Genomic DNA, 23,899 nt, shown 5'->3' with positions numbered 1-23,899 from the left:
TATTGTTTTGAGAATTAAGTTTTTATAGGTGCGTGACAGTATATTTTGAAGTTGTCTGCATATTTTTGAAGACGAAAACTACAAGAAGAAAAGAGTGACAAGAATTTCGGGAGAATGTATTTCTGTGTCAAGACAGCCCCGACAGTAAAAACATTGCAAAACACTGCCTTCTACAGGCCATAAAGCGCAACTGCCGTTATTTAAAGGTAGAACGTGAGCGAGCGGTAAATTTGCCGGCGTTAGGACCCGGCGGCGTCCAAGCGAGGCAGCTGGCCGGCCCGGCTGGACGCTGCAGTGTCAGTGAGCGAGAAGAACCAGAGCGAAGCGCGCAACCGGAGGAGCTGTGACCGGCGAGGGGAGGCGGAGGACGGGGAAAGAGAGAGAGGAAGGACGGAAGGAAGGAAGGAGCCTCCGGGAGGAAGAAAAAAACGGAGGCCCTCCCTGGACGCGGGGGGGGACAGCGGGTAATGTGTTCGATTCCTGTCCGTTTACGGCCTGGAGAAGGGAAGAAGGAAGGCGGCGAGGGGGGCGTCGTGGCGGGCTAGCCGAAAAGGCGGAAGGAAGGCAGGGAGCTGGGCGACATTCGTCTACATTGGCCAGCTAGAAGTGAGGAGTAAGATGGACCGCGAATACAACCTCGCGAAACCCTGACGAACAGGGCCTGCAAAAAGAAGCCCCCGATACCTCGGCTCTTATTGCGGGCAGACCCCTACCTCCCGCCCCCACTCCGAACATCACATCACATTCCTTCCTTCCTATTAGAGATATTCCGTATGAAATTTCAATCAATTATCTCCGACATGACACCTTCTCGTCAGCATCCGAAACGGCGCGGAAGCAAGTGAACGCATCACCTGTGCCTGTCATTTTTTTTTTCCTTCGCGTTTTAAACGTTCGAGCGATACGTTCGAGTGCACGGGGAATTTTCAGTAACACATTTAAAATGAGCATGAAACAGAAAATAGTCTCCAATGTTTTTAATGTGATACGATTTCAGGAAGTTGCGCCGTTTTAAATATGAAAAAAGTGGCAACTCAAGACATTGATTAGTATGGCTGGTGGTCATTTTGTTTTCAAGTTATATAAATATATACCATGACATAGTTGATATAATGTAGTTGTTAAAGATAAAAACAGTTTTATTACTTTTTTTAATAGCATTGCGGCCAATGTCAAAGTACAACAGTTTTCATAATCAATAACTAAATATGAGGGGCAACTTTGTAATTTTGTGTAGCATTATTTTCTACAGGCTAATCCCAGGCATCTGTGGCAACATTTTTTATTTAAAAATAATGTGACAATATTAACTTACTTCAATTCAAGTATTATTGTTAAAGTCACTGATGTTTAATGCATCAATGGCCATTTTGTCGAATGAGTTTGAAATATTTGACTGCATTCGAATGCATGAATCTGCTGCTACCTGAGATTTAAACATGTCAAGCTAATTGGAATGCGGCCTATGTGTTTACATCAGGCGCAAAGTCCAAAGTGTACACAGCAACCCGCTAATTTTGAGTGTGTAATTTTAGAAAATGCCGCGGGCCGGTAAAATGTGGGTGGCGGGTCCCAAATGGTCCACGTGCCATAGGTTGGACACCTCCGTTTTTAATGGTTTTGTCTTAGGACCATGATCATGATGTACTAAAATCTCGAATATAATTCTGACCAATCGAAACCTTCAAAAATGCATTTTTTTTTCCAGGGGAGAAGAGGAGAGAAGAAGGGGTCATCTATTTTTTTTTTGTCTGTTTTTAATTTTCATTTTTTTGAGTTCACCGTCCACCATCTCCCGCCTCATTCGCCATGCCGTCCAATGCCGTTGTAGCTGCATTCAAAATCTCCGACTCGACGGGAAGCAAAATGGTAAGAAAACACACCAACAAGTGTTTTTTGTTTGTGTTTTTTCCTAATGTTCTTTGTTTGGTTTAAAGGTTTTTTTTCGCACAGCACTTAGTTTGTTTCCAATGTGTATGTGCTGAGTGGGCGGGGCCATGTAAAATTTATGTTTAATATTCAATTGAATCATAATTGTACTCTTTTAAACTCTTGATTCATCTTGGTGTTGATCTAAACCATCGGTGTCAAACTCCAATCCTCGAGGGCCGGTATCCTGCATGTTTCTGATCCCTCTCTCTCAAACACACCTGATTCAAATGATCATTTCCAAGATCCTTCAAGAATCAGGTGTGTCGGGGAGAAAAAAATGAAACACATGCATGATACCGGCCCTTGAGGACTGGAGTTTGACACCTATGAACTATACAGTCTTTTAATGTAAACAAAAGGTATTTTTTTCCCATTTTTGAGAGTACTTTCCACAAATCATTTCTTTATTCTTAATTTCTGAGTTCAACTGACTCATCTGACTGTTTTGTCGACATCCCATTTAGCGCCATCTAGTGGACGTTCAACGCAAGCCCAGCCACTACTGTAGCTTCTATTCTATGAGCCTTATAATGCGCTGCGCCTCATATATGAAAATAGTTTTAAAATAGGCCATTCATTGAAGGTGCTCCTTATAATCTGGTGCGCTTTATAGTGCCGAAAATAATAAATGAATAAATAAAGCCCATTTAGGCCCCCCTCTAACTTGCGTACATGCGATGACGCCTCGTGACGAGGGCGTTGGCTGACGTTGACGAGGACGTGGAGGATGAAGGTTGGTGTGGATGCTTGTGTCCTCTTCCTCCCGTGTTCCCATTACACAGCACAGCCCTTGTTGCCTAGCAACAGCGTTAATCAGCGGCTACTCGGACAGAAATAGTGCACAGGCGGCGCGCTAGTAGTAGTAGTAGTATCCCCGGGCTACCACACAGGCTCCTGGTGGTTTTGTTTGTTTTCTCCAAATGCCCCCCCACCTTTGCAAAGCTAATGTAATATACAGTAGCCTAAGTAAGAAAAATACAAGGCAAATTCAAATCAATGCAGTAGATTTGCTGGTGATTGTTTAAGAGAAAATGCATTGGAATTATGGCTGTAAGGATCTAATATTTTTTAAATCAATTATTCCATCTAATAATGGATTAATCACTCCTTCACACCAATTTTTGTCATATTATCAACTAAGCTTGAATGTCATCATCTAAACATACCAATTTTTAGATAAAAATAAAATTCGCCTATGCTAAACGCTTAGCAATTTCCATTAGCATGTTAGCGATCAACCGATATATAGATTTTAGTACAAGATGGTCTTTGCAGACGTTTTTTTAGCTGGAAGTGCTGCACGGTAATCCCCCCTGCAAAATGTCTATAACACAGATGAATTAATACAAGGCGAAATTCACAATGTTGTGTTGTTGTTGTTGTTGTTGGTCAGGGCGACAACACGACGACAATGATGACCGACATGGAGCCCGTGACGGACGAGTCTCACAACGTCAGCGTCGCCGGCAAGCCGGCGCGGAAACGCAAATATCTCACTGTGAGTACAAACGCTTGATTTCACATATTAGGTCCGACTTTTTGACACAATGACTTTTAAAACCTCCAGATATCAGCTTTTATGGCAGCACTCAAGTAGATTAGGATTTATGGCATTACGTGTGCGTGTGTTGCGTTGAAACCACTCCCATAAGCATAATGTATCCAAAATAATATCTAAGCAAATGTAAAAGAATCTGTGATGTGTGTTGTAACATTTTTTCTGCACACAGTCAATGAAATGTTTGACACGAGTGTGTTGCTTCGTTTGCCAAACAGAAACAACATTCTTTGCATTTTTGTGTTGAGAAAGAAGACCGCCCGGGCTGGATGGCCAACCATATTAAAAAGTGTGTGTGTGTGTGTGTGTGTGTGTGTGTGTGTGTGTGTGTGTGTGGGGATATATATATATATATATATATATATATATATATATATATATATATATATATATATATATATATATATATATATATATATATATATATATATATATATATGTGTGTGTGTGTGTATACAGTATACTGTAAATGAATATATTTTTATTTCATTTATGTATTTTATTTAACATTTATTCATCAATTGCGGACAGTTTCTGATTTGTAATGCCACAAATTGATAATTAATTTCTGAATTCAAATAGTTTTGTTTGTTGAGCAGGGTTTTTTTTTTTAAATAAAGCTGTAATATTGTGAAAAACACTTAGCCATAATTTTTTGAGGATTTTTTCTAAAAAGTGCATGAATATATGAACATATTTTTATCAGTGCAATTTTTTTGGTTGGTCAGATTCAATTTATTTACTATTTCTGTTTTTTTTTTATCACAGCATACATAATATTGTAGCAATGTAAAAAATACATATTTTAATGAAGAAATTGCTAATCCCATTCCACACTGTGGACACAGTGACTCTTACGATATGAGTTAAGGTCAACATTGTTTCCCAGATGGAAAGCGATGGCAGCTCCTTCCAAGATGGCGTCCACAGGCACCCCGGGGCCCTCCGCAACGGAGACGCGGGCGGCCACCTCCGAGGCAGGACGTCTGAGCCGGAGCGGAGGGAAGCGGAGAATGGGATCCTCAGGGAGCTTTCATCCTCCTCCTCTTCCTCCTCCTCCTCCTCCTCCTCCTCCTCCTCTTCCTCTTCCGCTTCTTCCTCCGGCCGGCCAGAGGACGGCGTCCAAGGTGCCCGACCGGGGGACGAGCAGACGGCGGCGTGCAAGAAGCGAGGCAGGCGGAAACTGGAACGACCCACCAAATGTGAGTAAACCTTTACGTGACTTTGCACATGTGTGGAATGGATGTTTGCACCGGCAGTGTCCAAATACTTTCCGCCGACCTTCTTACGTCAACATTTTGGAGACATAACATTTGTACGGTGACAGTATCGGAATTAGCCCGGCAAACATGTGCAATTTTAGCTTTGTAAAGGCACAGTGCTAGCATCACATTTTTAAATACTTTAAAAATCAAACATTTCAAATACAATTTTGACTGTGAACCCTTTAAATATTATTGTTTGATTCATGTTCTTTGTAGTATTTATATATTTTTATTTATTTATTTATTTGTCATATTTTCCGCGCTGTAAGGCACACCTCATTATAAGGCGCATAGAATAGAAGCTACAGTAGTGGCTGGGGTTGTGTCATGCATCCACTAGAGGGAGCGGCGCTAAAGGGAATGGCAGCAGAACAATCAGATAAGTCAGTCAAACGTTATGATAAGTAAATAAAGATGATTTGTAGAAAGTATATCTAAAAAATAGGGGAAAAAATACATCTTGATTACATTAAAAGATTGTTTAGATGAATGCCAAGACAAATCAAGAGTTTACAAGAATATAATTTTGACTCAGTTCAATATTAAACTTTAATTTTTGAATCAAATTGCAAAGCAAAAACCTTAAAATATATTTTGTTGATATAAAAACACTTTCTTGATTTTTTTTCTACATAATTTTGCCTATTCTTTTACAAAAACACGCCTTGCCCACTCATAAATTGCTTAAAAAATTGCAACCATTTACTGAAGGCGCGCTTTATAATCTGATGCGATTACCCGTTACTTTTCCTCCACAGATGTGGAGCATATGGAAGAAGATGACTGCGAAGTGATCAAGAGCGAGGTAAGCGCCCGTGTTTTGTGATCTTATCGAGCTACTAGTTTGTTAGCTTAGCTTAGCGACACGTCGGAAGGCGAGCTAACCGATCTGCTCAATCCGCATGAATCTCAGGCTACCAAACAAATAGCATTGCATAGTCTAAACACTGGAAGAAGGTTAATATTCTTTAAAAAGTTATTGAGAAGATGATCGGGTTGCTTATTCTTTCAAAAACCAGGTTAGCAGACATAAATCAATAATATTAATATCCATTAATATATCATTATTCTATTGAGGAGCCAAGAACCTGCTCATTCTTTCAAATAAAGTTTACCAGACAGTTAGCATTAGCATAAAGACGAAAGGTAGGTTCATATTTTGAGATGGAGAATCTGCTTATTCTTTAACGAGGGTGTCAAACATAAGGCCCGCGGGCCGATTCTGGCCCGCAAACGGGTTTCAATACACGAAAGAAATGTTTTATGATTGACAGTAATGTAATGATTTATGATTAATAATTATATTGTGCTTGTACTGCTTTGGACAGTGTTAACAAAGAAAAAAAACATCTGAAGATGTTGTTTTTAGGTCGTATAAAAATATACCATGATTTTATTGGTCCCGCCCACTTGGGAATAGATTTTCCTTCAAAACGAATTTGACACTCTTGTAATAAAATAGCGCTCTTGGTTTAATTATAAAAGATGCAGTGTAAATGCATTAAATATCCACAATATCTTTAAGTCAAGAGTGAATAAAAAAACTATCATTTATGAAAATCTTTTATGAAAAAAATGGTACCTAGTCTATCAAATGTGAAACATCAAATACACTTGGGAATTTTTCCGGGAATCGTGATGCTCTGCTGGGACGGTACCACGAATCGAGTTGCTCCTTTAGAGAGAGATTGGAAGAAACGTAGCTCATTTTTATCATTTGTTTTTGTTTTTTTTTTGTCGTTTTTTTTTTCATTTCAACATCGAAAAAAAACCAGGGAGATCGCGGGAGGCTACGAGGGGGAGTTGGCGGGGACATCAGCCTTCGTCAGAGGCCCGTACCCAGAATAACCTTCCAGGCCGGGGACCCTTATTACATTAGCAAACGGACCAGAGAGGAGTGGCTAGCCAAGTGGAAGATGGAGGTGAGTTGGGGGGGGGGGGTTATAAGGCGGATTGTTGACAAGTGTATTTGATGGCTCATTGGATATCAGGTGAAGGTATCATTTATTTCAGAATGTAGATACATCTTGATTTGCAGGCACGACGCTGTTAATCACGTGAAATTTCTTGCAATAAATTTGCAAGCGTTTTACATTTTGCTTGTCGTATATTGACTTTTTGAGGATTTTTTTTCTTTTCTTTTTGAAAATAAGACCGTAACAAACATAGAGGAAAGAGTGAAGTGCCGTGTTTTATTTTGTGCAAATGCAAAGTGGGCAGCAGATTTTTTTTAAGGTGGTTTGCAAGCTTTTAGACACCAGGATGCCTCTGCATGGAGCACATGGCGGCTAAAGGAGCTTTACCGCAACCGCAGTTCTTTGCACCTTCTGCCTTTTTTTTTTTTTTTTTTTTTTCAATGTGCCTGCTGTTACAGTGGCTCTCCCTCCCCCATTGTTAGCCGTGGAAATGACTCGGCGCAGTTGCAGATTTTGAAGCGTTTTGCGGCGCATTCTCAGGCGCTGCGCTCGCGAGACGGGCCTCCTCCTCCTGGCCGGCCGCCAGATGCGAGCGGCGAGTCCTCTCCAGCCAACCAGAAATGCGTTTAGGCGACCACCTGACCCTGAATTCCCAGACAAAGAAATGTGCATGCCTGTGTGAGTGAGTAGAAGTGAGGGAAGGGGCGGTGGGGGTTGAAAAGGAAAAAAAAAAAAAAAGAAACCTCCACACTGGCCGGACTATGAAGCTCGTCTTTGGGTACGTGCGCTTGTATTACTTGTTAGCGTGCATGGACGGTGATCCGCTTGAATAGAATATGCTGACTGCGGGTATTTTCGGAACCGGATTTGTTGTTGTTTTTGTGTCGCGTGCACCATCTGCCCCGGGAAGGGAAGAATGCAAGCCAGCGAGCATGCGAGTAGGATTGAGCAGAGTTGGCTTGGGTGGTGAAAAAAGAGTGTTTTCGCCCCCTCCCAGTGCAGGCTTGATATTTGCAGAAACTATTTCCTGTTTCACTGTGGCACCATGTAATGTAGTTGTAGTAGTAGTAGAGGTTTGGGTCACGTACCTTAAATGGAGAGAAAACTTTGCCAGTAGTCTAAAAGTAGCATGATGTGCGTTTCTGGATGGTGGCAGTGAACTCAACTTGCTTCATAAGAAAGAGCAATTGGCAAAAGTGTGCTTTAAAAAAAAAAAGTTGAAGGGTACTGTCCAACTAAACATAAAGAGAATTACACATTGTGTGTTTTAAAACCGCGCAGATTCGCCTCAGGGAAATGTGCTGAGTGTAATGCTAACAAACAATGCAAAATGCCATTGATGTGCTAACAGTTAGCTTCAATAATTGTGGTTTCAGAGGCAATGTATATTTTGAACACAATGGAGCAGCACATGTAGACTCATAATATTGCGATACTTCGTAAGCGTATATTTTTTATCCTTAATAAAAATGGACTACTATGGTAGATTACATTCTGTGGTAGTTGAAGAATATAATACTGTATATCAATGGCATATTGAATTGTTTTTCATACATAGTGTTTTATTTTCATCCCTCATTTCAATAACAGGATTATTTTTCTAATTGGCAGTGCTGGAAATGCACAAACGTATTTTTTTTTAATGATTATAGATGCTAAGGATTGGCGTTTCTGATTGTCGTTTTAGAGGCAACTTATATTTTGGACACAAAGAGTGGAGCAACACATGTAGACTATTAATATAGCCGTACTTTACAAATATACAGTATATTGTTTACACGAAATTGTAATGCTAAAAAAGCAAAATGCTATTGATGTGCAAACAGTTAGCATCCATAACTGTTATTTTCGAATCAATGGGTATTTTGAACACAAAGAGTGGAGCAACACATGTAGAAGTGTCGACGTAGAAGAGTTTAATTGATTCATGGTTTATTGAAGTGTTTTTCATACATTGTAATTTATTTCCATCCCTTTGTTCCTTTACTGCAGCTTAATGTTCTCTCATTAATCAATGCCCACGCAAGAGTTGAGTCAGAATTTCTTTAAACCTTGTGCTGTAAAAAATACACAGGGAGCTGAAATTTTACCCAGATGATGACAACATGTCAAAGTTCAACAGGGGACGCTTGATGCGGTATTTCGTCCAATACTTTTATATTTACATCAAAGGCACTCCACATCAAAGAGAGAGCATTGAAATAAGATATTAGGGAGCTGAAATTTCACCTAGATGGTGACGAGATGTTATCACACTACCAAAATACTGCGAGAATGATGGAAGAAAATGACCCTAAAATTTTATATATATAAAAGGGTTAAACCGCGCATTTTAAAACTCTGATTATTCAACTGATTGTTTTTTTTTTTCATTAATTTTTCCATTTAGCCACATGGCTAAGCTAGGTGCGGCTAACTGCACAGACAAAACGGCGTCTTTCCTGCCTGTTGCGCTTGCACGGCCCGCAAAGGTCAAACTTCCTTTTGTGTGGCTGATGTCTAGCGTGAGGAAGTCACAACGCGTTAGCCGCGCTAGCCGTTTGCTCTTCCTGTCGCTGCGGCTTGTTGAGTTTTCAGAGAAAGCGGCGCTGTCGCTCGGGACGGGATTTCCCCCGCCTTCGGGTGCACTCCGTCACCCTTTGAGGCCCCTCCGGAGTATCGGAGTCAACCAAAGTTAGATTAGAGCATGGGTGTCAAACATACGGCCCGCGGGCCAGTTCTCAGCCTACAACTTGAAACTCGCAAATGACTTGCAAAACAAGTCTACACTTCCTGTTTATGTTAAAAAAATATATATATTTTTGACCTAAATTTTATATGGTTATTTTTGTAATCGCTAAACAATAAAAAAACAACAATAATTGGTTAAAAAAAAAGATTACTTTGGTATTTGAGTACCAAAATCTCTTCTTTTTTCCTGGACCAATAAAATCATTGAGGATAAAATCAGCTCATTTTATACTTTACGTGACAAAATCATCTCGCGGGCTGGATTAAATTCGCAACTTGAGGTGACCAAAGCATTCAATTACTTTAGTATTTAGTAATTAATTCATAAAACGAAGCGATTGCTTTTTTAAGGGTCAAGAGTTTTATTGTCATCTGCATTGTAATACTACAAAATGAAATTCTTATTCTGTTCACTTCCTCGAGCAATCCACAATCGAGCAAATCACAAAGTAGGCAATAAAACAAACGCACAAAAACTGAAATCGAGCAGTAATAATAAACTACTAATAAATGAAGACTTACATTCCAAGCATATTATGGAGTGGAAGAAACTGTATCCATATGAGGATGATAGCGCGAAATATTATGTATTCAGCTGCTTTCCTGCACTGCGCAGGATTTGTAAGGTGCATGTGTGCATTACTTGTCCAAAGTGAGATGAATTCGATTTTTTTTTCGCGCTTGAAAGTGTCAGTGAGTGTGTAAAAGTGTCTTGATTGTGTCTTCTTGGTTTCTCAACCCCCGTTGGCCTTTTAGAAGCAAAATTTATATGAGTGAGAATAAATCATCCGTGAGCGCTGGTGGTGCCGGTCCACGTGGAAGCCGGAATGTGGCCCCGGGGACTTTGAAGCGGGACCACAGCGCGGATATTTATAAACTGGCAGCGGCGTATGTTTGGACTCCACGCCCACCCTTAAAAGGGCCTTTTGTTTACAGAACAGATTTGGAGGAGGGGGCTTTTTTTCGAGGGGGTGGGGGGGGGGGGGTGGGGGGGGTCCTTGTATGTGTGTCATACATGAGATGGGGTTTGAAATTCCGGCGTTATGCACGTTTGGGGTTTCAGATTTGAGTTTCAAGTCAAGTTCGCTCGTCCCTTTGTTCCAGGCGGAGAAAAAAGCCAAACTGATGTCAGCAATGAACGCGATCAAAACGGATCCGGACCCGAGCAAGGAAACCGACGGAGTGGACCACGAGCTTTCGCCCAATCAGCGCTTAGCGGCATCCAAACCGCCTCCGCAGCAGCAACGTCCGCCTCCGCAGCAACGCCAGTCCCCACCCCCTCAGTGTCCGCCTCAGCATCCGCCGTCATTGCCGCAGCAACAGCAACAACCGCAGCAGCAGGCTACCGACCCAGCCTCGCCTACCGTGGCCACCACCCCTGAGCCCGTCGCCATCGGAGGCGGAGACAAGACTTCCCTCAAGGTTGCGGACACGGAACCCGAGTATGAGGTAGGTCAACGTGAATAAAAGATATAAAAAAAATAGCGTAATTCCCCAAATACAGACAGGCGCATCCTATAAACCAGCGGTTCTCAAAATGGCACCGCGGACCCTCGGGGGTCCGTCCCCTGACTGCAGGGGGGCCAAACGTATGGCAATTTTCTACATATAAGTTTTATAATTCCCTAATTAAAGATGTTTTGAGTAAATTCAACCTCAGCAATACTTCGTTTTACTTGTAGTGTATGTGACAGATGAAATTTAGACATGTTGATGAAACCGTCTTCTATAGTTGTAGGGCAGGCACTTATAAATGAGAGCGGGCATCTACCAATTGAATGTCACGTAAAGCATGATAATGCCAGCTATTGGACATGATTGTTAATTATATTTCTCAAATGTGGGATATTTAACATGATGCTGTTATACCCTTGGGTTAAACACCTTAGCTGGTTATTTTTTCGTGTTACACTTATATTACTGTGTTGTGTTTCAATTGCAGTGTAATTGTAGAGACCCAGATACGGTGTTAACTTTAAGTGTAAGTGCTAAAATAGGAAAAAAAACGACATAATGAAGGACCAAATCCTGCGTTGGCAGGACGATCGCGGTTTTTGCATCGGCGACCTGGTGTGGGGGAAGCTGAGAGGCTTCTCGTGGTGGCCGGGACGAATCGTGTCCTGGTGGATGACGGGACGGAGCAGAGCCGCCGAGGGGACCAGATGGGTCATGTGGTTCGGAGACGGCAAATTCTCAGTGGTGACTCATTTCTTTCGTGTCCAAAATTGAGATATTTTTTTGTTTCTTTCTTTTTCGGCGAGCTTTGTGCGGCCACGTCAGGTGAATATTCCTTTCCCGTGTGTTCTTTTTCAGGTTTGCGTCGAGAAACTTTTGCCCTTAAGTTCCTTTAACAATGCCTTTCACCAACCAACCTATAACAAGCAGCCTATGTACAAAAAAGCGATCTACGAGGTGCTACAGGTAAGACCGTCAACCTGGGATCATGTTTTCACAATGTCACTTTTGAATATTTTGTTGAGGGCGACAAAATAATTCATATTATATTTAATCTACCAAGGTTGAACATGAGTTGAATTGGTTAGAAATACTCATTATTTATTATCTGCTAAATACCGTATTTTCCGCACTATAAGGCACAACGGATAATAAGGCGCGCGTTCAATGCATGCCCCATTTTAAAACGTTTTCATTTATAAGGCGCACCGCATTATGAGGCGTTTTAGAAAGTCAGCTGACCCGACTTGGTCAACTTTTTCTGCCAACTCTTGTTCCGAGCTTAACACCGCCAACTGTGATCCTAGGTGGCCGGCAGCCGCGCAGGCAAAGCCTTCGCGCTTCGTCCAGAAAGTGACCCGAGCGAAACCTCCAAATCTCTGGACCTCCTGACAAAGGAGATGATCCAGTGGGCTATGACCGGCTTTCAGCCAACTGGACCTAAAGGCTTGGAGCCACCAGAGGGTGAGTAAGAACAAAAAGAAGACAGTCAAGACTTCCAAACGCCATGAACGAACGGGCTATGTTGACACTGGCAGAGGAGCGCAATCCATGCAAAGAGGTCTACCCGGAAATGTGGGTGGAGCCGGAAGCCGCCTCCTACACGCCGCCGCCGCCGCCCGCTAAGAAGCCTCGAAAGAGCACCCAGGACAAACCCAGGGTCAAGGATATCATCGACGAAGGAACGCGAGGTAAGAGCCTCGTTTGGTATGCCTGCCGTGTCAGAATCGACTGAAGATCTTTACTGGAAAAACCTTACTGTATATAAACTGATACTATTTGTAGATAAATGGATAGCTTTCATCGTCATTACACCTGCAGTGGAGTCATGGAGACATCATAACTCTTACATGATTTTCTCTTAGTAATATTCTCGTGCGTAATCGAGGGTGGACTCGGACGGTGGTTCAGTCTGCTCGCTTCTTTTGTTAAAACCAACAACCTCAGCCCACACGCTTGCTACGGTCAAACTTCCTCAAATGGTGTTGAATTAAAAAAGAAAAAAATCAAACTTTTAAGTTCCCGTTTAAAGGACGCACTCATACTTTTGGTCTTCGTATTTTAATTAAAAAAAAAGTGTGTCTTATATTTGGGAAATTACTGCACAGTGGACACCCGGTTTACGACGTCCCTGCCTTGCTTTTTTTCTCACCTTTTTCGTCCCCTCTTTACACCATTTCTTTCGGCCTACGACACATCCAACACGGCGGTCTGTGTGCCTGCGTGACCGCCATGTTGGATGTGTTCACGCTCATACATCCACACGCGTCACCGCTTACATCACTACAATGCTGGTCTGCTATTGGTCGGCGTCACTCGTTCCAAAATGGCGGACCATTACTGCATTTGAATGCGTTGGTCAAGATTGCTAGTGATGTTAAAGAGAGAAGTAAAAAGATGATTTGTATGGAAACTAAACTGGAGATAATCAAAAATGACCAAGAAGGCTAAGCTAGCCTAGGCAATATGGCCGTCACAAGCTCGTCACATCACTCAAAGGTAAAAAAATCCTTTCTGTATTTTTTATTTACAATGTTATTTAATTTTATACCTGTATATTACATATATGTAGCAGTCACTATAGTATTTTGATAGCAATTTTGAATGTGTATATGGAATTTTGATGGCGTTACCTGGGGTTTTACACACATTTGCGAATTAACAAAGGTTTGGATTGCCCACCATAAATTGGCGTTACGATCGCAATCGCGGAACGGATTCATCTCGTAAACTGGAGGCCCACCGTGTTTTGTTTTGTTACAGTTCTTACGTTATCGCCAAAGTGTCATAGACATAGAAAATACCAGAATTTGACGCACAATTCGCGGTAGATTTTCAAGACATGAAATTGCGCCTAATCCAACCGATCTCAAGCGTCTTGTCGTTTCAGAGCGTCTCGTCTACGAAGTGAGGCAAAAGTGCCGCAGTATCGAAGGTAAGTCACGTGACCGGCGGCGCCCAAGGGTCTTTGTGACATCACTTCCCCGCACAGACATCTGCATCTCCTGCGGAAGTCTGAACGTGAGCTTGGAGCACCCGCTTTTCGCCGGTGGAATGTGCCAAGGTTGCAAGGTAGGCCCGGCCCGGATCCAGGCGGAATGGTGGCGCTCCACCCTCCATGTTTTCGACCCTGTCTCTTCAGAACTGCTTCTTGGAGTGCGCCTATCAGTACGACGACGACGGCTACCAGTCGTACTGCACCATCTGCTGCGGGGGACGGGAGGTGCTCATGTGCGGAAACAACAATTGCTGCCGGTAAATCCCGTCATGTCCTACGGCCGGGGTGTCCAAACCCGCTCCGCCACGCCCACTCTCCTGCAACTTTTTGATTTTTCTCGGGACGCCTGATTTAAATGATCAGGATCTTTATCGGCTTCTGCTTGAGCTTGCTTGTGTGTTGGAGGACGGAAACATGAAAAAAAATCAAATGCAGGGTTTGCACTCCTGTAGGAGCAAATCGCCATTAATGGGATCTTCTTTTAAGGCACAAGCGGAGCTAGAATGAAACAGTAATGAAACAGTGCCCTCTAATGGACAAATTATTGAAAACTATTGCATTACAACAAAGGATTGGGGCCAGTGAAGAAGGAAAAAAAACAACCTCGGCACGATTCTAATAGAATTTAAAAATTCTGACTTCATTCTCAGAATTCTCACTTTGGAGTTAAAAAATGGACTTAAATCATAGCTCCTTAATAGTCTACAGTATTTTTTTTTCAGATATAATTGAACTGACTTGCATGTTTAGCTGCTCAATTAAAACCCCTTAGCTGGCTTTGTTTTCGTGTTACACTTATATTACTGTGTAGTTGTTCAGTAACAGTGTAATTGTAGAGCCAAAGATGTGGTGTTACTTTAAGTCTAAGTACAAAAACAGAATTTGTATGAGTGCAGACAGAAGTAGACCAGTGCCTGATGAATGACGGACCACAAAAAAAAAAGTGTTAAATGTCATCCTCTAGCAGTGGCGGAAGGTTGGTCAAAAATACACCAACGATTGATGAATACAATTTCTTCTGACTTGATAAAAATGACGAATTGAGGATGACCAAAAGAGGGTGGGGCTCTGACGAAAGTCGAACCAGCAAAAAAAATGTAAGTTGTTCACCACTGTAAAATGGCGCGTGTGCCCAGGTGCTTCTGCGTGGAGTGCGTGGACCTCCTGGTGGGCCACGGCGCCGCCCACGCCGCCATCAAGGAGGATCCGTGGAACTGCTTCATGTGCGCCCCCAAGGGGGCGTACGGCCTCCTGGAACGTCGCTCCGATTGGACCTGCCGACTGCAGCATTTCTTTGCTAACAACCACGACCAGGATTTCGTGAGTGACTCCAACAGTAATGGCTTGTGGATAGATGATGTCACATGTTGGGCTGGGGTGGAAAGGGGGGAAAAAAATCGACCAAGTCGGGTGTGTTGACTTAAAAATAGGTGGACTAAAAATATGAAAGTAATTGATATTGATAAGAAATTTATGCTGAAAGGAACTATTATTTTTTTAGTATCTAATTCGTAATTGATTATTTTTGTACTTGAAAGCTTCACGTAATCGATGACTACGATACTTCAAATTATGAATTACTTTTGTCCTTGAGTCCTCAACGTTAGACTAAATAGTACGAAACGAAGTAAGTACTATAATAAAGAAAAACCTTAAACATTAAAGTAATCGATTACAGGAACTTTAGTCGGTAATTAGGGACAAAGTATTGAGTAATAGTTCTACTTGAATGCTGAAAGCAATTGATCACTATAGTATATCTCGTATATATAACCTAAAGTAATGGATTACTTTAGTACTCACTTGCTTAAAGTACTTGATTACACTGAGTACTCACTTGCTTAAAATATATTACTTTTATTAATTAAATTAATTCATTACTTAGTACCTAATTTAATACTTACTCACACTATATATATATATATATATATATATATATATATATATATATATATAAATATTCAGCGGCTAGCGTAAAGACGTTGTTAATAATGGCATTCGCCAGCCTTATGGCGTAATAACGGCGTGTTCTTCTTCACGTTTTGCTACAGCAACCGGCAAAGCTTTTCCCGCCAATCGGAGTGGAGAAGAGGAAGCCGATCAGAGTCCTGTCACTATTCGACGGCATCGCAACAGGTAAGAAGACGGGACGGGACGCCGGGAAACGGGCGAGAAACGCTGGAGGGGAAGCGCGCCTTCAAAATAATAGGGCAAACAGGAAATGAGCGAAACGCGACATGCGGTGCGGCAGGGCTGCTGGTGCTACGCGAGCTGGGCATCCAAGTGGAGCGCTACGTGGCCTCGGAGGTGTGCGAGGACTCCATCACGGTGGGCCTGGTCCGGCATCAGGGTCGCATCATGTACGTGGGCGACGTCAGGAGCGTCACGCGCAAACATGTGAGTACGTCACATTAAGATGGCATCGTTGGCTCGCGCCGCGCCAAATCTCCCGAAATATCAGAAAATTATAACCGATATAATATATGGGGATGCGCCCTTAATTTTATCGTCACGTTCTGCTATTTTCGATGTTAAACCGTTTGGCGACAATGTCAAAATGATCCCTAAACAGAAGAAATCTTCATTTCCTCACATATTCAAATTTTCTTGTGTTCGTATCTGTAATTATATACCGTCAATCCGCAAATATAAGACTTGCACCCTCAATTTTAGGGTCAAATTCTGGTATGTTCTTTGTTACCATGTATAAGACGCACCAACAGTTTGGCAGCAATCTCAAAACTATAGCAAAACCGGATAAATCTTATTTTCCTAATGTATTCATATTTTCTTGTGTCCATACCCGTAAATCCGGTAATTCCCCAAATATAAGACGCACCCGCATAAAGGCCGCACCCTTAATTTTAGGGTCGATTCGGGTACTTTCTTTGTGATAACACGCACCGAGAGTTTGGTGACGATGTAAAAATGATAGCTAAACAGAATAAATCTCATTTTCCTAATTTATTGACATCTTCCTGGGTTCATATCTGAAACTTATATACCGTCAATCCCCAAATATGAGACTCACCTGCGTGAGCACCCTTAAGGATGGACTCGGACATTGGTTCAGTCTGCTGGCTTCTTTTCTCGAAAATAATGCCTTGGCGACCTCGGGCGCGGCTTTTTGCCGAGTCATGAGACTCACCCGCGTATAGGGCGCACCCTTAAGGATGGACTCGGACATTGGTTCAGTCTGCTGGCTTCTTTTCTTGAAAATAATGCCTTGGCGACCTCGGGCGCGGCTTTTTGCCGAGTCATGTTAAAATCATGCAAATATCGTATCTATATATATCTGTACACACATTGAGGCGACTATTCATCTGCAAAAAAACGCGCGCGACCGAATCCTGTGCGGTTCTACGGACTGAAAAAGTAGGTAGCAGCAGTGCAAAAGTTAGCGCGGAGCCCTTGTATGTTTTCGGACCTTCCGGCATCCGTGCAGATCCAAGAGTGGGGTCCTTTCGATCTGGTCATCGGCGGAAGTCCGTGCAACGACCTGTCCATTGTCAACCCTGCCAGGAAAGGCCTTTACGGTAGTTGGAAAAAGCCCTTTTCCCGTTTGAGTCCGGGCCCTGTGTCAGAATCTGATTCCGCGCGGCCAAAAGAGGGCACGGGCCGCCTCTTCTTCGAGTTCTACAGGCTGCTGCACGAGGCTCGGCCCAAGACGGGGGAAGAGCGCCCTTTCTTTTGGCTCTTTGAGAACGTGGTTGCCATGGGCGTCAGCGACAAGAGGGACATCTCTCGCTTTCTGGAGGTACGCGCCGAAACGTCTCGCTCGTTTCGCTATAAAAAAAAAACGTGAAATACGTCCCTGGCATTGAAGGAGTTTAGATCATATGGGATTATGGGTAAATCCTGAAATGTCATTGGAGGTCTCGAATCCGAGCGGCATGTCCGTCGTACATCCTGCGGTTGAACGGGTCCTTCAAAGGGATAATGACTGATTTTGTGTGTCGTCGTCTTTCCCCGCTGGCCAGTGCAACCCGGTGATGATCGACGCCAAGGAAGTGTCGGCCGCCCACCGCGCCCGCTACTTCTGGGGTAACCTTCCAGGCATGAACAGGTCGGCACTCGAAAAATGAAGCCAGGATTGCTAGCTTACCTTGTTAGCCCATTTCTTTATTTTCACTCACCCGCAACGTTAAAGGTTGCTGAACACTGTCGCGTGTGACGTTAGCATCATTAGCACGTTAGCATAACACTCAGGAAGTACTTTGCATGGCCTTAAACTAAATCTTGGTATATTTACATGCTCAAAACGATCCCCAAATAAGTCCTGTGGACTTGTAAACGAGGCCTATATCAATGACATGTAAAATATAAACACAAATAAAATGAGCTAAACAAAGTTCTCTGTGAGCACCAGCGCCATCTTGAGGCATGGAGGAAAATCTATTCCCAAGTGCGCCAGACCAATAAAATCTTGTTCTATAATTTACATAACTTTGAAACAACACTTTCAGATGTATTCTTCTTTTTTAATACCGTCCAAAATAGTCCAACATATTCATCATAAAACATAAATATTGCTATGAACCATAAAACATTATCCAATTTCATTTATCCCCAAAAAAATAAACAATTCTGTAATTTTTACATTTTGCAAAATCATTCCACGGGCTGGATTAAACCCGTTTGCGGGGCAAACCCGGCCCCTATGTTTGATACCCCCGGATTAGGCCCCTCGATCCACAAGGACATCTGGAACAAACGAGTTTCATAAGTAGGAGTAACACTATAGTAGTTAGTTTGTGAGTTTGTCCTTGAATGGTCATCGCTAGCTCGCTAATGCTAATGGCGATTGCTAACGGTCAGCATTGGTAAATTTGCCCTTGGATTTGTCTCAACCCAATCCCTTCCCCATCAGGCCTCTGACGGCCATGCGCAATGACAAGTTGGACCTGCAGGACTGCTTGGAACACGGCAGAACCGCCAAGGTAGGGATATCGGACCTCGGCGCGCCATGATATTCCGGCGACTTTAAACGTCTCCCTTTTTGGTCAGTTTGACAAGGTGAGGACCATCACCACCAGGTCCAACTCCATCAAGCAGGGCAAAGACCAACACTTCCCCGTCTTCATGAACGAAAAGGAGGACATACTGTGGTGCACCGAGATGGAGAGGTAAACGCCGACCCGTCTCCGAACAGCTCGTGAAAACGTCTTCCATCGCACATTTAAATTATAGCCTAAATGCCGGGTCTCAGTCCGAGGTATCGGTACTCTCGGGGAGGGTCGATACCGGTATCGGTCACCCTCTCGCGGATAAATCTCACGTTGGAATGAAGAAATACAGAAATGAATATGAACAAAAGATTTTTTTTAAGGGAGCAAAAAAGTGTTTCACAAATAATAATTTCTGTTTTATAATCTGATGGACTACCACTGTTTGTGAACTGTAGGATGCGGAAAACAGTTAGCAAGCTACCGCTCATGGAAAATCATTTTTAAGGCACTGTTAGATGTATCAAATCATCGCTAAGTGTTTTTAATGACGCTATAAAAGTCTCTTGTATATGACGTGATGCATGCGTGAATCAAATGACTTTAAATCATAGGTGTGGAACTCCAGTCCTGGAGGGCCGGCATCCTGCATGTTTTCCGGTTTTCTTTCCCCAACACACCTGATTCAAATAATTCGCTCATTAGCAAGCTCTGCGGGAGCTTCCAAATGATCCCGATCATTTGAATCGGGTGTTTTTGAGGGAAAGGGTTTGAAAACATGTAGGATACCGGCCCTCCAGGACTGGAGTTCGACAAAATTTGTCGGCAACCTACAAATTCGTAAGCTCAGAAGAACGAGTAGTTATAGTTTATAACTTCAGCAGAAAAGATTGGGAGAGTGATTATCGATTTGAAATAAATACGCTAGCGAGACCCATGTAGAAATGTCATGGACTGTCTTCTGTGCGGCAGGATTTTCGGCTTCCCGGTCCACTATACCGACGTGTCCAACATGAGCCGACTGGCCCGGCAGCGTCTGCTGGGCCGATCGTGGAGCGTCCCCGTCATCCGCCACCTGTTTGCGCCTCTCAAAGATTACTTCGCCTGCGTTTGAGCGCCCCCTTTTGACCCGGCCCTTTCTCGCAGCGTTCTAACGCTCGGAAATCGCTCGGTATGGCTCGTTCTACTTATTTAATTGTTCGTTTTGTTTTTTACAAGTGATGGGAATACGAAGCCTCGTGAAGCACTTGCGGTTTTTCTTCCGCTCCTCTAGATGGCGCTCTAGGTTGAAAAATATAGGCTAGTGCGGTGAAAACATTTAAAAACAAAGAAAAACACACGGAAACTGTTTCACGAGGCTTCGTTTCACCGTGACTACGCCTGGAATCGGTTTTCCTGCGAGCTATACTTGAGTCTATGCTAACGGAGAAGAACTTAACACGGGACAAGCGTACTGTACTTTTTTTTTTGCTGTACTTCCAGCATAAAGGGAGCTCGAAAAAAAAAAAACAAGATCACATATACCTCGTTTACGGCTTCTGAAGGTAATAAAATACACAAATAAAAGGTACTACTACTGTAATATGGCTCCAATGCCACGGTGCTCGGAAATGGCGTGAAACGTCGTCTTTGGGAAAACAAAAAGCAAAAAGTTTGTGCTTTTTTTTTGCAGCTTTTATACAAGTTCTTACTGGTGCTGACTACTTCACAAACTCGCCTTCCTCAAGTGCACAAACGAAGCTCGGCGACATTTCCCGCCATTCGAAAAAAAAAAAAAGTCGCGTATCGACCGACGACGTTTACTGTACATTTATGCCGGAAAACAACAACAAAAAACGCGACAACGTGGTGCGGCTTCACAAAAAAAAAATCCTTCTACCTTTTTATAGCGATTTTATGTGCTGTTGTATCAACATTATAAAAGCACTTTTATACTTTGATTTCCTTTTTTTTGTATTTGGGTTTTGAAATCTTGTGATGTGTTTTACGATGATGTGAACGCAATACGTTTGTTTTTGTAAACAGTAGAGCTTTGAAAATAGTGTTGAGTTTATTCTGTTTTTTTTTTTTTAATCTGAAAGCTTTTATCGTAGGACACATTGTATAGTCGGACCCCCCCCCCCCCCCCCCCCCCATTTAGGTCGATTGTAATACCGCCCAGGTTTCGTAAAGATTGTAATGCGCTTTTGTATAAAACGGCCTTTCACAAACCCTTTGCGTGGCCATACCACAAAAAAAAAAAAATAATAATTTTTTGGTCACCCATTGGCACTCCCAAAAAATTTTGCGTTATAGTGACAAAATTAATGTCAAAAACTGTAACGGAAACCAAGCCCGGTCTGTATATAGCAACGAGGAGTTAATGTGTATTCGTGGGAAGTGTGTGGACGTAAAAACAAAAAACAACAACAAACGAAAAAAAAACTAAGAATACGTGTTTGGGATCGGTTGAGTTAAACACATTTTTGTGGTTTGTTGAGGTAAAAATTATGTTTTTTTTTTTGTAAAAAATATGTATAGACCACAATTGTACACGTAAGTACAAAACTATAAAATGTCGAGGCACGTTTAACGTCGGGAAATGTGCTAGCAATTAACTGGGGCAATTTTCGTCATTGTAAATTAGCCAAAAAATTAGCTAAGCGTTGACAAAATGATTCATGGGGGGAAAAAAAACTTTCAGTACATACATATGTATTTGAAATATTCAAAATTAGTTTAACTAAGTTGTGACGTGACCTTATGGCCACGTCCCCTTGCGGCGTACATTTTTTTGGGGCGGAAACGTCGCCGCTTTGCTTTTTCTGTCCCCGCTTTTCGATGGAAATGTACAAACGTAATTCTTGGCTAATATATGTCTAATCAAATTCGTGTTTTTCTTTTATTTCAAAAGAAAAAAAAATATGCGATGAAATTTGATTGCCATCTAGTTGTAGCTCGGTCCGGTGTTAAAAAAGGCGCATTAGAAAAGTCTCACTTGAAACGAAAATGTCTCCAAAAATATTAGGTGTTGAAATAATGTTGTAAAGTGTAATAAATAATATCTGGTCATAAATTATTCAAAAATGTACTAATTGAGTAGCAAATACACAGAGTAGGGCAAAACCGTTAGCAGTGATCTTTAGCGAGAGCGTTTCGGCATTTTGGCCGAGCGGTTTACGGCGCAAAAAATGCAAAATTCCCGGGCTGAGCAGCGGCCAATCAAGGTTTCACGTTAAGCAATCCGGCCCACGCCGAAAATTGAATTAAAGGATCAAAATATACACACATTTTTTGCTCGATGAATAATAACTGTTAACAAAGAACATTTCCGATCAGCATTTTATCATTTGTATTGAAACCGTGTTGAGCAGCACAGTTATAGCTGCGCCTAGCATAAATTAGCTGCTAGCTCGGCTGGCGTGAAAGGACAGCCTGACACGGTCGCTGTTTCTACTGATTGCTTTGTACGTGTCGACTAAAAAGTCCAATTTCAGCCAGCGAAGTTGTCCCCGACCAAATTTTGGGCGAAAAGAAAAGTATGTCAACGTCAGCATCGTAGGTCGTGTGTTAGCGCCATGAATTAGCAGCTGAATGTGATTTCGGCTAGCTAGCGGCTAATTTATGCTACACCGAGCAATAACGGAGAACAAACCTCCGATAAACGCAGGCGACGTGCCATATGTCACTGCTAGCATTACAGGTCGCTTGTTAGCAGCCCGAATCGGCAATTGAATGTGATTTCGGTTAGCCAGTGGCTGCTATATGCTAGACGCAGCCATGAAACAAAGCGCCGGTAAACACAGCGGCATTCGCCGTATGCCAGGGTCAGCGTAATAAGTCGCATGTTAGCGCCCCGAATTTCGGCTAGCTCGAGGCTAACATGTGCTCGACGCGGCTACAAAAGAGAACGAAGCGCCGACCGACACCGGCAACGTATTACGCGTCAGCGTTAGCATAATATGTTGATGGTTAGGACCCCAAATTAGCAACTGAATGTGATTTCAGTTAGCTAGACGCTAACTTATGCTAGGCGCGGCTAGAACGGAGCCCAAACCACCGTTCGACAAGCTATGTCGGTGTTATCGTTATCGGTCGTCGGTTAGCCCCCCGAGTCGGCAACTGAACGCGGTTTGGGTTAGCAAGCGGCTAATATACGCTAGTCGCAGCGATTACAGAGAACGGACAAACGGTGAACACTGGCAACATTTGCTGTACGTCAACGTCAGCGCGATAGGTTATCGGTTAGGACCCCGAATTAGCAATCGAACGTGATTTCAACTAGCTAGCGGCTATTTTTCTTTTTTTCTTTTTCTTTGCTATGAAATGCGTACAAATAAGCGATAAAAGCGCCCGAAGCCATCATTGTAGATGGATAATCGTACCTTCCGCCATCTTGTGGAAGAGCATTCTTAAGAGCGTGGATAGATGGAAAACGGTTTGTTGGAAATTAATCATTTGTGGACCAAATATGTGAAATTGGACGCTTGTCTTTGCTGGAAATGATTAGTTTCCGTTCAATCCCCATGCCCAATCAGAAGGTGTTATTGTTATTTTGAAGAAAGGAACGTCAGGAATGCCTACGCCATCTACAAATTTGTACTTTTCTCGTTGTGACAGACAAACTATTATTTGATACATCTATATTAACTAAAGGCATTTTAACTTTGTACTTGACGGGAAATTGGAAAAAAGAGAAGCTTATGTCGTTTTAAACTTTAGAGCAATGCTGTAGTTGGTGCTTATCTGTGGGACAAATGTGAGGAAGAAAAAAAACCTGTAGCGTGATGTATCTTATACACTTTGTTCTTTTTTTTTTTTTTCTCCCGACATTCCACGCGGTGATGTTCTCCATGTCTGTTTTTGAACTGTTTTATTCTCATCACTCGTCGAGTGGAGTCGCTGGACACTGCCACGTGACTTTCCTTTCTATACCGTCACTGTTGTTTATAGCCCATGTGCGCCCCCTAAAGTCCCACTTTGGAAGTTGTTCTGACAGCAAATGTAGCACTAAAGCCTTCACACACACAAACATGATATCTTTGGTGTCCAGAGAGAGGACAAAGACTCCGTATGTAATTGTGCTGGAGAACACTTGAATAAATGTCTTTTTTCTTTCA

General features: G+C 42.5%; 1 protein-coding gene across 7 annotated transcripts; it reads left to right on the top strand.

Moving 5' to 3' along the window:
• The first annotated feature begins 296 nt into the window (after positions 1 to 296).
• On the top strand, positions 297 to 23,899 carry LOC148412452 (DNA (cytosine-5)-methyltransferase 3A-like). 7 transcript variants are annotated; one of them, XM_088432630.1, is made up of 23 exons: positions 297 to 464; positions 1,709 to 1,869; positions 3,326 to 3,430; positions 4,380 to 4,692; positions 5,514 to 5,560; positions 6,531 to 6,677; positions 10,506 to 10,850; positions 11,442 to 11,600; positions 11,715 to 11,822; positions 12,164 to 12,320; positions 12,395 to 12,547; positions 13,747 to 13,791; positions 13,849 to 13,928; positions 13,999 to 14,111; positions 14,991 to 15,174; positions 15,906 to 15,990; positions 16,106 to 16,251; positions 17,300 to 17,390; positions 17,463 to 17,611; positions 17,835 to 17,920; positions 18,725 to 18,794; positions 18,862 to 18,980; positions 19,773 to 23,899. In XM_088432630.1, exons 2-23 carry the CDS (start codon positions 1,810 to 1,812, stop codon positions 19,912 to 19,914), a joined length of 2,904 nt encoding a protein of 967 aa, XP_088288756.1. In that variant the 5' UTR covers positions 297 to 464; positions 1,709 to 1,809; the 3' UTR covers positions 19,915 to 23,899. The 7 variants fall into 7 exon arrangements, with proteins under 7 accessions (XP_088288756.1, XP_088288758.1, XP_088288752.1 ...); XM_088432632.1 differs by lacking the exon at positions 6,531 to 6,677; XM_088432626.1 differs by having other exon boundaries at positions 17,300 to 17,611.

Source organism: Hippichthys cyanospilos, chromosome 14 (genome assembly GCF_059441005.1).
Source record: "Hippichthys cyanospilos isolate Australia breed blue-spotted pipefish chromosome 14, RoL_Hcya_1.0, whole genome shotgun sequence".
In the NCBI taxonomy this organism is placed as follows: Eukaryota; Metazoa; Chordata; class Actinopteri; order Syngnathiformes; family Syngnathidae; genus Hippichthys; species Hippichthys cyanospilos.
This window is presented reverse-complemented; position numbering and strand designations above follow the sequence as displayed.